Source organism: Gossypium raimondii, chromosome 8 (genome assembly GCF_025698545.1).
Source record: "Gossypium raimondii isolate GPD5lz chromosome 8, ASM2569854v1, whole genome shotgun sequence".
In the NCBI taxonomy this organism is placed as follows: Eukaryota; Viridiplantae; Streptophyta; class Magnoliopsida; order Malvales; family Malvaceae; genus Gossypium; species Gossypium raimondii.
The window spans coordinates 7,189,203-7,201,501 of record NC_068572.1 but is presented as its reverse complement, the minus strand read 5'-3'; the positions used below and the strand labels follow the sequence as shown (position 1 = coordinate 7,201,501).

At 30.8% G+C, this 12,299-nt stretch overlaps 1 protein-coding gene across 1 annotated transcript; it reads right to left on the bottom strand.

Annotated features, from left to right (window-relative positions):
• Window positions 1-2,530: 2,530 nt before the first annotated feature.
• Window positions 2,531-5,694, bottom strand: LOC105790603 (uncharacterized protein At1g28695). Its single transcript, XM_012618301.2, has 3 exons — window positions 5,438-5,694; window positions 4,945-5,337; window positions 2,531-3,267 (listed from the first exon to the last, which is right to left on the bottom strand). The coding sequence occupies exons 1-3, from the start codon at window positions 5,576-5,578 to the stop codon at window positions 2,734-2,736; spliced, it is 1,068 nt and encodes a 355-aa protein (XP_012473755.1). The 5' UTR covers window positions 5,579-5,694; the 3' UTR covers window positions 2,531-2,733.
• Window positions 5,695-12,299: the final 6,605 nt, after the last annotated feature.

The window sequence follows — 12,299 nt, the reverse complement described above, 5'->3', positions numbered from 1 at the left end:
ATTAGGGTTAGGGTATTAAAAGAACACACACAACGAAACTAGAAGGGAAGCCCATAATCATCGAATTCTTGCAGCATAAACTTAAAAGAAAGCTTTATATATAGTGTTTTAGAGTAGCCTTTGAAAGGATCTCTTAACTAGGTTTGGAAAAGGAGAAGAAGAAAAGAAAAAAGAGAGGGTAATGTCGACAATACAAATGCTTTTCTCTCGTCTTCTTGCTCTAATTACAGTGTATTTTCATTCTATGAATTTGGTACTAAAAGGAATAGTGGGGAAAGTAGTGGGAGTTTGTATGGGAAGTGTTAGAATTTTATGACTTCCTTTTCATAGATTTGGTGGTGGAATTTGGAAGTAGTTGATGTAGAGATGGGTCATTGCCTGTTAGTGTTGGTGGGTTAAAGACCTTGAGAGTTCTTAATTTAGGGTTTCATAGCATTAGTGGAGAGATACCAACCAAGTTTGAAACAAAGGGTGATGTTGGATTTGGGTGGTCATCTCGTGAATTTTTGTTTCTTAAAAGAGCTAAAGGACGCCTTTCACTTCTCCAATAGGCGAAGCCCATGACTTTTATGATTAAATGATTGTGTTTTATTTTAAAATGTAATCATAAAAATAATTAATACTTAGTCCTAATGGTCAAAGGTGTTCATCACCTCAGGTGTGACTTGAGTTTGAGTCACGTTTGTTGTTTGGGTTTTGCCCTGTTACTGTAATTCACCAAAAAGCATTAAAATATTATATTATTGAATGTACTAGTACAAATAACGAATAGAAAGTAATGGCTTGGCTCGTGGATAAACGACCAATCCCCGGTAGTAGAGAAGATTCCATTGGAACTATTATTTACATCAGGCTGCTTTTTTTATAGGTATAAAATTTAATGATTCTTAAGATAATTTGTTGTGGTCATTTGAGTTGTTAATTTGTTAACAGTAATACTAAAATCGAAAGCAAAATCAATGAGATTAAGCTCTAACCAAAAATAAAATTTTAGTTTGATTCATGAGTTTAATCATTGATACGAGATAATTTCAATGTTCTTTAATTCATTAAAATGAAAAAAGCCAATAAGGCATTACAAACCATATGAGTTTTCTTTCACATTTATCTTAAATGTAATTGTACTTTGTACTAATTATTGGTAAAATTAAGATTTGATCCCTTTAAAATTGTATATAATTTAATATAATAGTATAATTTTAACTTAACTCCTTAAACATCTATAATTCAATTATCACATCAAAATTTTCTAAATCCCGCTTCATGTATCATATCAATTTTGTTAAAATAGATTTAAAAGTAAGAATTCAATCAATAAATGGATCTATTGAGTAGAAAAGAATAATAATTTATATTATCAATTTCCTTGGCAATAGCGAATTATATTTATAACTTTAAAAGTAATGCATTCTTTGTATATAAATTAAGGTGTGATGATTAATTTACTCCCCAATGTTTACTTATTTTGCCACTTTGGCCCTCGTACTTTTTTTTTAGATTATTTTGGCCCTTAACCTTCAAACTTTAGTCAAAATGCTTTCTTTTAGATGAAAAATTGAGTAAAATATTAAAATTTTAACTGCACTGACATGGCTACTTGTGACACTCCACATATAATTCATAAAAATTTAAATAAAATAATAATATTTTAAAATTGAACAAATTTTAAAAATGTTCATAAAATTTTAGAAAAATTATCCATGATAAGTTATCTCGTTAATGTCATTAAAATTTAATATTTCGATCAATTTTTATCTAAAAGAAAATAATTTATCTAAAATTTAAAGGGAATGTTATAAATAAAAGTGCTAAAATGAGAGAGGAAAAGAAAAGTAAACACAAGGACTTTATACCATAAATTTATAACAGTGAATGATGTCATCTGTCAATAAATTTTAATGAGGTGAAAGAGCAAAATTTATTATGAATGTATAATTTTATATATTTTCAAAATGGAAAGGATTATATGAAATAAAAATGTCATATCATTTGTATCTCTTATTAATTATTTAATGTCATTTCTGTATTTTTTTATGCAATTGACACATCATTTTGATACCTGGACCCTAGACTTTATACCTTGAAACCCTAGACCTTGGACTATATGGACTCTAAACCTTGGACACCAGACCCTAGACCAAGGTTCAAGGTTTGGGGGGCCAGAGTTTAGGGTCTAAAGTCTAAGATTCAGGGTCTAAGTTCAAGTCTAAGGTTTAAGGTAGGGTCCATGGTTCAAGGTTTAAGGTTCAAGGTCCATTATCCAAGGTCTAGTGTTTAGAGTTTTGGGTTTAGGATCTATGGTCTAAGGTCCATGATTTAGGGTTCAAGATCCACAGTTCAAGGTTTAGGGTTTATTATCCAAGGTTCAAGGTCTAGATTTAAAAAATGATCAAAATGATGTGTCAATTATATGGAAAAAGATGTTAAAATAACATTAAATCATTGGTAAGAGATAAAGAATGATATGGTGTCTCTTTTTCATACAATCTTTTCGATATTTAAAAATATTCAAGCTACTTTGCATGATAAATGTCTAAATATGAATTTATTTTTATTTTCGTATCAAAATAACTAAGATTTGATTACATGGAACCACACAAAAACTGTTTATTTAAGATTCTAAAAACAATCAACCGCTAATTTCTTATGCCCTTGACAACACATTGAAACTGGATGTATCAAATCCAATTGATTTTTTTATTAGAAAAAATAAATCAATAAAAACTATATGTTTTAAGTTAATGTTTGAGGTTTCCATGAATTCAAGCATCCATCGTGTCGTGACCACCCAAAACTCCTAGTTATATTACGAGCAGCCTTGGGATACTTAGTCAGAGCCGCCTTGAACCTCTTCCAATCACGGAGGACGGCCGTCAAATCCCTAACCTTTGCATTTATGTGGCGGCAACAATTGGCATGGACCGTCGTTACAGCACCAACATCTTTACTGTCTTCACAAAAGCCACTGAAATGTCTCGTCTCCAAGAACCTTACTCGAAGATCCAGTTCGGTGACGACCCCATGTCTTAGTAGGTCTAACAACACGTCTTGCTCTTTTTTCCTGGTGGAATTGTCCTTGAGTGAATACCATTTGTCGAACAAAGAGATGGTCTTGTTGTTCGATCTGACGTAATAGAAGCCGGTGTTGATCAAATTATGCTCGGGTCGTCGGCTGCCAAAGTATTTATCAACACTAATCTGGAGATCATCGGTTTCATTCAGGCTTAACCTTGTCAACGGATTCCGTAGCCACACTACATCTGTGTCCTGAGAAAATTTTATTAACACTTAACTTTCTACAAATAGCATATAACCTGATTTTGATGTCACTTTCAACTTTCACTTCAAAGTTAAAGAAAAGAAAAGGCATATAACCAACTTGCTAGAAATAGGGGTGGTTCAACTAATATAATTACAGGGTTTAATTGATTGATTGGGATATAGGGTTACATTTTTCATGGTTAGTGACCAACATACAACCATACCTTTATACCACCTAGCATATACTTGATAAATAAAAATATTAATAATGTTAATGATTGGATTAAAATTTTAAATAAAAAATAAAAAATTATATGAAGCAGAGAAAATCACTAAGCCTATATATATATATATATATATATATATATAAGCTAGGGTAAACTATAAAAATAGTCACTTATGTTTGCCTCAGATTACATTTTAGTCACTTATATTTGAAATGTTAAGTTTTAGTCACTTTCGTTATCATTTTGTCATGAAGTGGTCACTCTACCGTTAAGCTCCATTACCTCTCTAACGGTAATCTTACGTGGCAGTCCAAATAGGTTTTAAATGCCAACTTGGATGTCTTACATGGCAATCTAAATTTAATTTATTTAATTAAAAACATATTTTTATCCCAGTAACTAGACATCTAAGTTGACATTTAAAACCCATTTCAACTGTCACATAAGACTGCCGTTAGGGAAGTAACGGAGTTTAACGGTAGAGTGATCACTTCGTAACAAAACAATTACGTAAGTGACTAAAGCGTAACATTCCAAATATAAATGACTAAAATGTAATATGAGACAAACAGAAATAAACTATTCCCTTTAAACTATTAAAATAGTGTCGGCAGTAGAAATATTAGAGCATGCATACATGATTGTTATTCGTTAAAATGTGCATTATTAATAAATTACAAATGATGACAGGTTAGTTAAATAAGACCTATTCAATAGATAAAATTCTGTAAAATAATTTATATTTTATTTTCAAAAGATGATTATTTCATCGTATCAATCCTATATTCCCTTTTCATGTGATTCAGGGAGTAGCTTGCCTAAACTTTGGGGCGCACCCATTGCTCAATGACCTTCCCCCACGTACCATCAGTGGCATTCAATCCTAGAATGCCACATGCTACCTTGACGTAGCTGTCTTTCACGTTGTATTGAAAAGTCAAAACCAAATTTTTAATATCTCCTTAATTAAACATTTCTCCCGATTGGACCACCTACACTACAACCCCATGGCCATGGACATATATTCCCAGAATTCCATAAATTTCCAAGCAATGCATGTTGAAAATATGATCATAAGTGTGAAAATAAATCCGAGTTTGAGAAAATTATTCATATAAAACATAAAATTCTTGGTCTGGCGGCATATTAAGGATTGGATTATAACTTTCAAAGATTATAAGCTCTTTTTCTTTGTTATTAATTAGAATTTATATATTCGCCTAATTTTCTATGACTACTTTAATTTTTAAACACTTAATATTTTTAATATAATTAATTAATTTAAATATTTTATTTTGATTAAAATACTTACGTGAAAATGAATTATTCAAGAAACTTAAATCATATTTTAAGCCTTAAGTTTTTATTTTATAATTCAATATATTTTATTTTATAATTGAAGAATTATTCAAGAAAATGAAAGAACTATTAGAGAAGATCAAAGAAAGAAGCATACCGTGAAAATGAAACTGTAGCCACGCCTCAACACTTCCGTAAGGAAAAAAGTTCTTCTCCACATCATCTTGATAAAATCCCGGGACATGAATACCTTCTCCTCCCCGAAATCCACACCCTCCGTCACCAACCTGTAACAGTGCAATCGCTTGAACATGCACCGATCGTAAGCCGTCTGATCCACCGCAACCAGGAGCAGGTGGTCCAGCAATGGCCTCGTATCTTCCCCCAGCCAAAAGCTCTCCAAGAAAAGGTCCAGCATTGTGGTCTCCGCATTAACGCTTTGCTCGACGTAAGCCCTGTTGACGACCGCTATTATGACGGTCTTGTTCCGCATCGAAGCTTCCTCTAACGCCAAATCAAGCTCGTCTTTCACAGCGAACTCTACGGGAGTCTTTATAAAAAAAAATCTGATATTACAGTCTGCACACACGTATATATATATATATATATATATATATATACATGAGAAGTTAATATAAATATATACTTACAAAATCTTTGGGAGAACCGCTGGGTTGAACGAAGGGGAGTAAAGGGTTTGAAGGAGACCATACACATATGTAGAGAAAGCCAGCAAAAAGGAGAAAAACAATGGCGGAAGTTCCAGGGGAAAACTTCTTTGGATGTTCCATTGAAGGAGAGAGAGGGGTGTGTTGGGGTTTGAAGTTGCTAAGAGGATGAAGTTAAAAGGCATTGGTTTATATTTGGTGTGTCAGGAGTACAGGAGGTGAGGTCGGTCAAATGCATAATTTTGGTAGAATGGTCACACGAAGTGGCTGAGGGACAGACCAGCCGTTGATTTGGCATGGGTTTTAGATATAAGTATAATGATTTTTTTTGCCTTTAGTTTTATAAAAAAAAATTCATTTTAATTTTTTATTTAATTTTTCATCTTTTTTAACTCTAACATATGTTTGTTTGTTAAATTATTTCAAAATAGATGAAAAAGTTAATATTTGTTAATTTTATTGACATGGAATACACGTGAATAGCCACATGGATGTTACGTCAAGAATTAATTCTTTAAATTTAAAAATTCAAAAAATTGTAAAATTTTTTAAAAATTTAAAAGTTGTTAAAATATAAAAAATTTAATTTTTTATTTTAAAAATTAATTAATTACATACATGGCATACACGTGGTAATTCATGTGTATGACACATCAACAAAATAAACAAACGATAATTTTTCTATTCATTTTGAGTTGATTTAATAAACAATCCAAGTTTCAGGATTAAAAGAAGTGAAAAATTAAATAAATAGTTAAAATTACTTTTTTATAAAGTTGGAGGTCCAAAAATTTCATTTTACTTATTATTATTATTATTATTTGTTCAAGGCATAGGTTTTACTTATAGGTTAATAACTTGTAAATGAATATATTCTACTGTTATACGTTACAAATATGATTCTTACACTTCGCATTGGGTTGATTATTTATTTGTATTAAATTATTGAGTAAAATTTTGAAAGTTAAAATATGCTTTAAGTCTCTATATGCTTTGTAGATTTGAAATTAGTCCATAATTTTATTTTCATGAATTTAATCTTTCTACTTTTTAAATTTTAAAATTCATATCCAAGTGTTATTACTATTAAAATTCTTCTATTAATTTTACTTGAGTGACATTTTGAAATTAAATATATATATTCACTTAGTAGTCATGCAATAATAAAAATAATGTTGAAAATACTTGATTAGGATTTCTTTTCTTATAAATACTGCTTCGAACTCATCATTAGAAAATATTTTTAGTCTAGTGTTCTTAAGAAAAATTGACGTCGACATTTTATTGAAATAATTAAAAATATTAATTAGTTAGACTAACTAATGGTATTATAAAGTAGAGGAACCAAAATATATAAATAATTAAAACAAATATATTAAATCTTAAGTTTTAGCATAGTATAGGAGTCAAAGTTAAAATTTGACCATTATCTTATAATGTTAAAAAACAATTTATTAGTTTCGAGTCTTTTACGTCATTCAAATTATATATAAGCATGTAATATTTTAACAAGAAAAGTTAACAATATTAATTATTTGAACTAATTAATAATATTATAAAAAATATAGAGGCAAAATTACATTAGAAATTAAATTAATTTATGATAAATCCTTCAAAAATAATGAGATAATAAATTAATATATGATAAAGTTAGACGAAAAATATTGCTTTTGCAGAAACACATATTCTGTCACCTGGGCATTAAAATTAATCTTGAGTATGACTTATCATTCAACCAATTAATGAAAATTTTAAGAGAAGAAAACCCAAGTTTTGTTTGAGGGTCATAATCATAAAAAAGATTGGTAATGAGAGACAAATAAAATAAAATAAAGAGCAAAGAAGAAGCAAAAATCTAGGATTGGGTGGCAGGTGTTGACAAACCATACCACATAAGATGCCCTCTCTCATGCTGTATTTAAATAGGAGTGGTTTTAATATATTATGGATTTTAAATTTTGTATTGGTGGCTAAGGACATGATTTTATTTTAATTTAATCACATTATTATTGCTTAATCAAAAACCGACCCACACCTTCTCATTCTCTCCAATAAATAAATTTATATTATTTTAGACAGGCTGAATTGGAATGTGATAATGTGTTATTAGTTGATGTTTTGTGGAATGGACTTGCAGCAATAAGTAGTATTGCCGAAATTAGGTTGATACATGAATAGTGCTCCAATGATTGGCAAATTAAATTTCATCACATTTCACGGGATAGTAATAAAGTTGCAGATCAGTTAACTAAGATGGACGAAGACAAAATTAATTGTTTGGTCACGCTTGAAGATCCACCCCTGTCTATGCGAGATTTGTTGGAGAAGGATATCTACGATTCGAGCATGGATGAGAGTTGAAGCTGCTAAGCTCGTTCATTTAGACATGTTCTAATTTATTCTTGTATCAAATATATATATATATATATATATATATTATTTTCTTAAAGTGTATTATTTCTACTTATAACTTGAAAAGAAAAAAGAGTAATTCCATGGGAGCTATGGCTCTTTTATGGCAGAAGGCAGTAAAAGACACCAAAGATTTGGAGAGATGGCTGAATGCATTACCTTAATTTCGGATCAAAACTTCATTAATTTAACATCAAGTTTTAAATCATTTATAACCTTTCAATTTCATCCCAACTTTGCTTCATTAATTAGAGATGACAAAACTCAAACCGTCACTACACCAAAACAGGCTTTTAGCGGCGCTTTTTTAGGCCTTTAGCGGCGCTTTTTAGCGCCGCAGAAACTTTTAGCGGCACTTTGATAAGCGCCGCAAAAGAAGCCGCTAAAGATTGCGCCGCTAAAGGTGTTGGTCTATAGCGCTTCTATCATAAACGCCATGAAGAGTAAGAGCTTTAGTGGCGCTTTAGTAGAAGCGCCACTGAAGACTAATACCTTTAGCGGCGTTTTTAGTATAAGCCGCTATAGATCGGGTCTTTAGCGGCGTTTTTAGTAAAAGCGCCGCTATAGATCGTGGTCTTTAGTGGCGTTTTTAGTATTAGCGCTATAGATCGGGGTCTTTAGCGGCGTTTTAGTTAAAGCGCCGCTATAGATCGTGGTCTTTAGTGGCGTTTTAGTATTAGCGCCGCTATAGATCGGGGTCTTTAGCGGCTTTTAGTTAAAGCGCCGCTATAGATCGGGTCTTTAGTGGCGTTTTTTTATCAAAGCGCCGCTATAGATCGTAGGTCTTTAGCGCTTTTCCCAAAACGCCATTAATAGACCTCGATCTATAGCGGCGCTTTTACCAAAACGCCGCTAAAGACCAACACTTTTAGTGGCGTTTTAAAAACGCCACTAAATTTGGCGATTTGTAAAATAAATTTTATATATTTTCACCTCCCGTAAAAAAACAAATCAAGAAATCATATCTAAACCAAATTAAAAGTAATAAAATCTATATATTAAACAAATAATATAATAAATATCAATAAATATAATAAAATTCAGATTATTCTTACAAAATGTTAAAACTTAAAATGATAATTCAAAGTCAAAATTGAAATATATTTACACGATAATCTAAGACGGCGGCGGTTATGATCGCTCAAACATCTTCATCATACTCTGAGTCACTGCTGAGTTCATCGAACTTTTGACGCCGCTTCGCTTCCTCGCAGCCTCTACTTCCTCGCTTTAGCCTCTACTTCCTCGCCGCAATTGCATTCTCTCTCGCTCCCTCGCTTCTTGTTGCCTCATCTCGCTCTAAGTCTTCATGAGTTCTTCATACTTTCGTTGAACCTCGCTTCTCTCACTGATCCGTTTTAAGTTGTAGTGGAGTTCTTCATATCTTCTTTGAACATCGCTTCTCGGATGTTGCTTCCGCTTTAAGTTGTGTAATTTGCTCACCGTTGTCGCTTGCATCCGAGCCATCCGGTCTCTTAACCTCTCGAACTTGACATTTCGACTCTCAAGGCATATATTGTTGCGAGCTAGATCTAAAATATTGGGATGGGTTAACAAAAGATCCTTGAAATCGAACCCGATCATACCTTTCAGGACCCAAAACTTCAGTGATAATCCGGTTATCAAAGTCGTCAATATGAACAGAACTATCACTGGAAGCAATCGCTTCGTACTCCGCCTTTTTATCCTTTAATTTTTCCTAAAAAATAAATCACATTGTTAGGAACGCAATATATATTAAAAAACCGAATGCAACATAACTTAATAATATTTGCATTACAATAAATGAAATAAATAATTAGAAAGTAAACACTATAAATAATTAAAACAAGTGAAATTGTATTAAGCAAACGTACCATAATTTCTGCAGCTTCAGGAGTCATAGCGTTTCCATCTTTCTTCCTATGTGTAATGTCAAAAAGTTGAAGTCGTCCAACTTTTGACCGGACGACGCTCCTACAATACAATAGTAAAAATATTAATTGATAGAAAGTAATAAATATATGCCAATATTAAAAAATTCAAAATACCTCTGCATGAGCTACACACGCAAAACTTTTCGACCCAGCTGTGTGAGTGAATTTTTGTTGCTGCCTACTTTGTTTTCCAACTTGTTCACGATCCTACATTATGAAATTATTAGTACGTTAATTAGGAAATACTATACACCAAAATAATTACAAAATTTTATAAGGGACACATACCTCTCCTTTCTTCGAAGTCCAAAATCTAACGACCTCTTCCCACTGGTACCTCAGCATTCCCGGCGGGACATTTTGTAATCTCTCGTCGAGTGTTGTTTTTGTCTTAAAATATTGTTTCTTTAAAGTGCTCTTATGGTCTCTCCATCTTTTCCCCAATGCCTTCTTTACATAAGCATCGGAGACCTCTAGAGCAAATCTCGCCTACAAAAAACACAACTTAAGAAATTAATCGTAAATGAAACTTAAACCCAAGTATTATAAATGACATACACGTTTTTTTACCTTAATGTTATTGAGAGCTTGGTTCTTGTTACTCTCGGGCACTTTATGCCATGACTCGAAGTTAATTGGCAACATATTTGCATTCCGTGCTAGAATGCCCATGTATCCTGCTAAAAGGCGGGCTTCTGATCCAACAGGCTGACCAAAGCTATTATTGGATACTTGGACACGCTCGACTGGATCTAGGTCGTATAAATCGCTCAGTACTGTACGTCCACGAACTCTCCGCGTCCCACCAGTTTCATCTGAAAAATAAAAGTATTGTAATATACGAAATTTTAAAAAAACAAACAAGAATTCAACACACATGTAAATTAAATGTTAAATTACTTTGATCTTCTATAGGTTCCTCAGGTGTAACCGGAACATTCGAAGATCCAATAGTAGTCTGTTGTTCAGTGCTGTTTGTTTCCGCCGAGTTTAGAGTACCTTGAACAATGCGGTGCGATCGCACTTTTCTTCTAGGCATTTTATCTGCAATACAAATAAATTATGTAATAAACTTAGTATACAATTACAACAATAATATCACATATAAAATAGTTGAAATATCATTATTTGTAAATATATACATACATATTCGTAAAAGCTTACTACATTATAAATCGTAAATATCTTCATCCGTATCCTGGCGGACCCATCCAAATTGTGTACTAGTACTAGGGATGTTTTCGTATAAGTTCTGTTCTGGAAATACCTAATATCATTATAAATTGCACGGGTTTAGGATTTAGGAATAAGTATAACTAAGCTACGTAAGTTATGTATTATGTAAGTTATTTATTATGGCAATTATGTAAGTTGTGTATTAGTCAAATTATGCTATGTAAGTTATGTATGTCGATAAGTTATGTAAGTTGTAAGTTCGTAAGTTATTTATTATGAAAATTAAGTAAGTTATGGAATTTACTTAATAATTAAAAATTGTAAGTTATGTAAGTTGTAAGTTATGTAAGTTGTAAGTTATGTATAACATTAATTAACTAAGTTATGTAATTTATGTATAATACTGATTAATTAACTAAGTTATGTAATTTATGTATATTAACTAATTAAGTTATGTGTTTTATGAATAATTAAAAAATGTAAGTTATGTAAGTTATTTAAGTTGTAAGTTGTAAGTTATGTAAGTTGTAAGTTGTAAGTTATGTAAGTTGTACGTTATGTATAATATTAATTAACTAAGTTATGTAATTTATGTATCACATTAATGTAAGTTATGTAACATATGTAATATTAATTAACTAAGTTATGTAATTTATGTATCATATTAATGTAAGTTATGTAACATATGTAATATTAATTAACTAAGTTATGTAACTTATGTATATTAATTAATTAATGTAACTTATGTATATTAATTAATTAAGTTTTGTAACTTATGTATATTAATTAACTAAGTTATGTAATTTATGTATATTAACTAATTAAGTTATGTGTGTTGTAAGTTGTAAGTTATGTAAGTTGTAAGTTGTAAGTTATAAGTTATGTAAGTTATAAGTTATGTAAGTTGTAAGTTATGTATAATATTAATTAACTAAGTTATGTAATTTATGTATCACATTAATGTAAGTTATGTAACATATGTATAATATTAATTAACTAAGTTATGTAATTTATGTATCATATTAATGTAAGTTATGTAACTTACGATCGAGATTAATTTATGTAAGTTATGCAAATTATCGGTGACAAGGTATCGCAGATTGGAAAATTGAAAAAAACTAAATTGTTTTAATATATAAACCCATTTAAAACCTAAAACAAAACCCATTGCTTTTAATTAAGTTTTGTAAAACTTTTATTATGCTTTTAAATATTAATTAACTAAATAAACATAAATCAATGTCAAGTATTATAAATTTATTACTTTTTTTATTGTTGTTAAAACTTTCAAGAATATGTGTTCCCTTTATGTTATTATTGTTATTAAAACTTCTAAAATT

Excerpts from the sequence above, each read along its gene's own strand:
- LOC105790603 (XM_012618301.2), bottom strand. The coding sequence starts at position 5,578 with ATGGAACATCCAAAGAAGTTTTCCCCTGGAACTTCCGCCATTGTTTTT. Across the intron at positions 5,338-5,437 it reads GCGGTTCTCCCAAAGATTTT|ACTCCCGTAGAGTTCGCTGT; the intron begins GTAAGTATATAT and ends TTTTTTATAAAG. Across the intron at positions 3,268-4,944 it reads GCTACAGTTTCATTTTCACG|GACACAGATGTAGTGTGGCT; the intron begins GTATGCTTCTTT and ends AAATTTTCTCAG.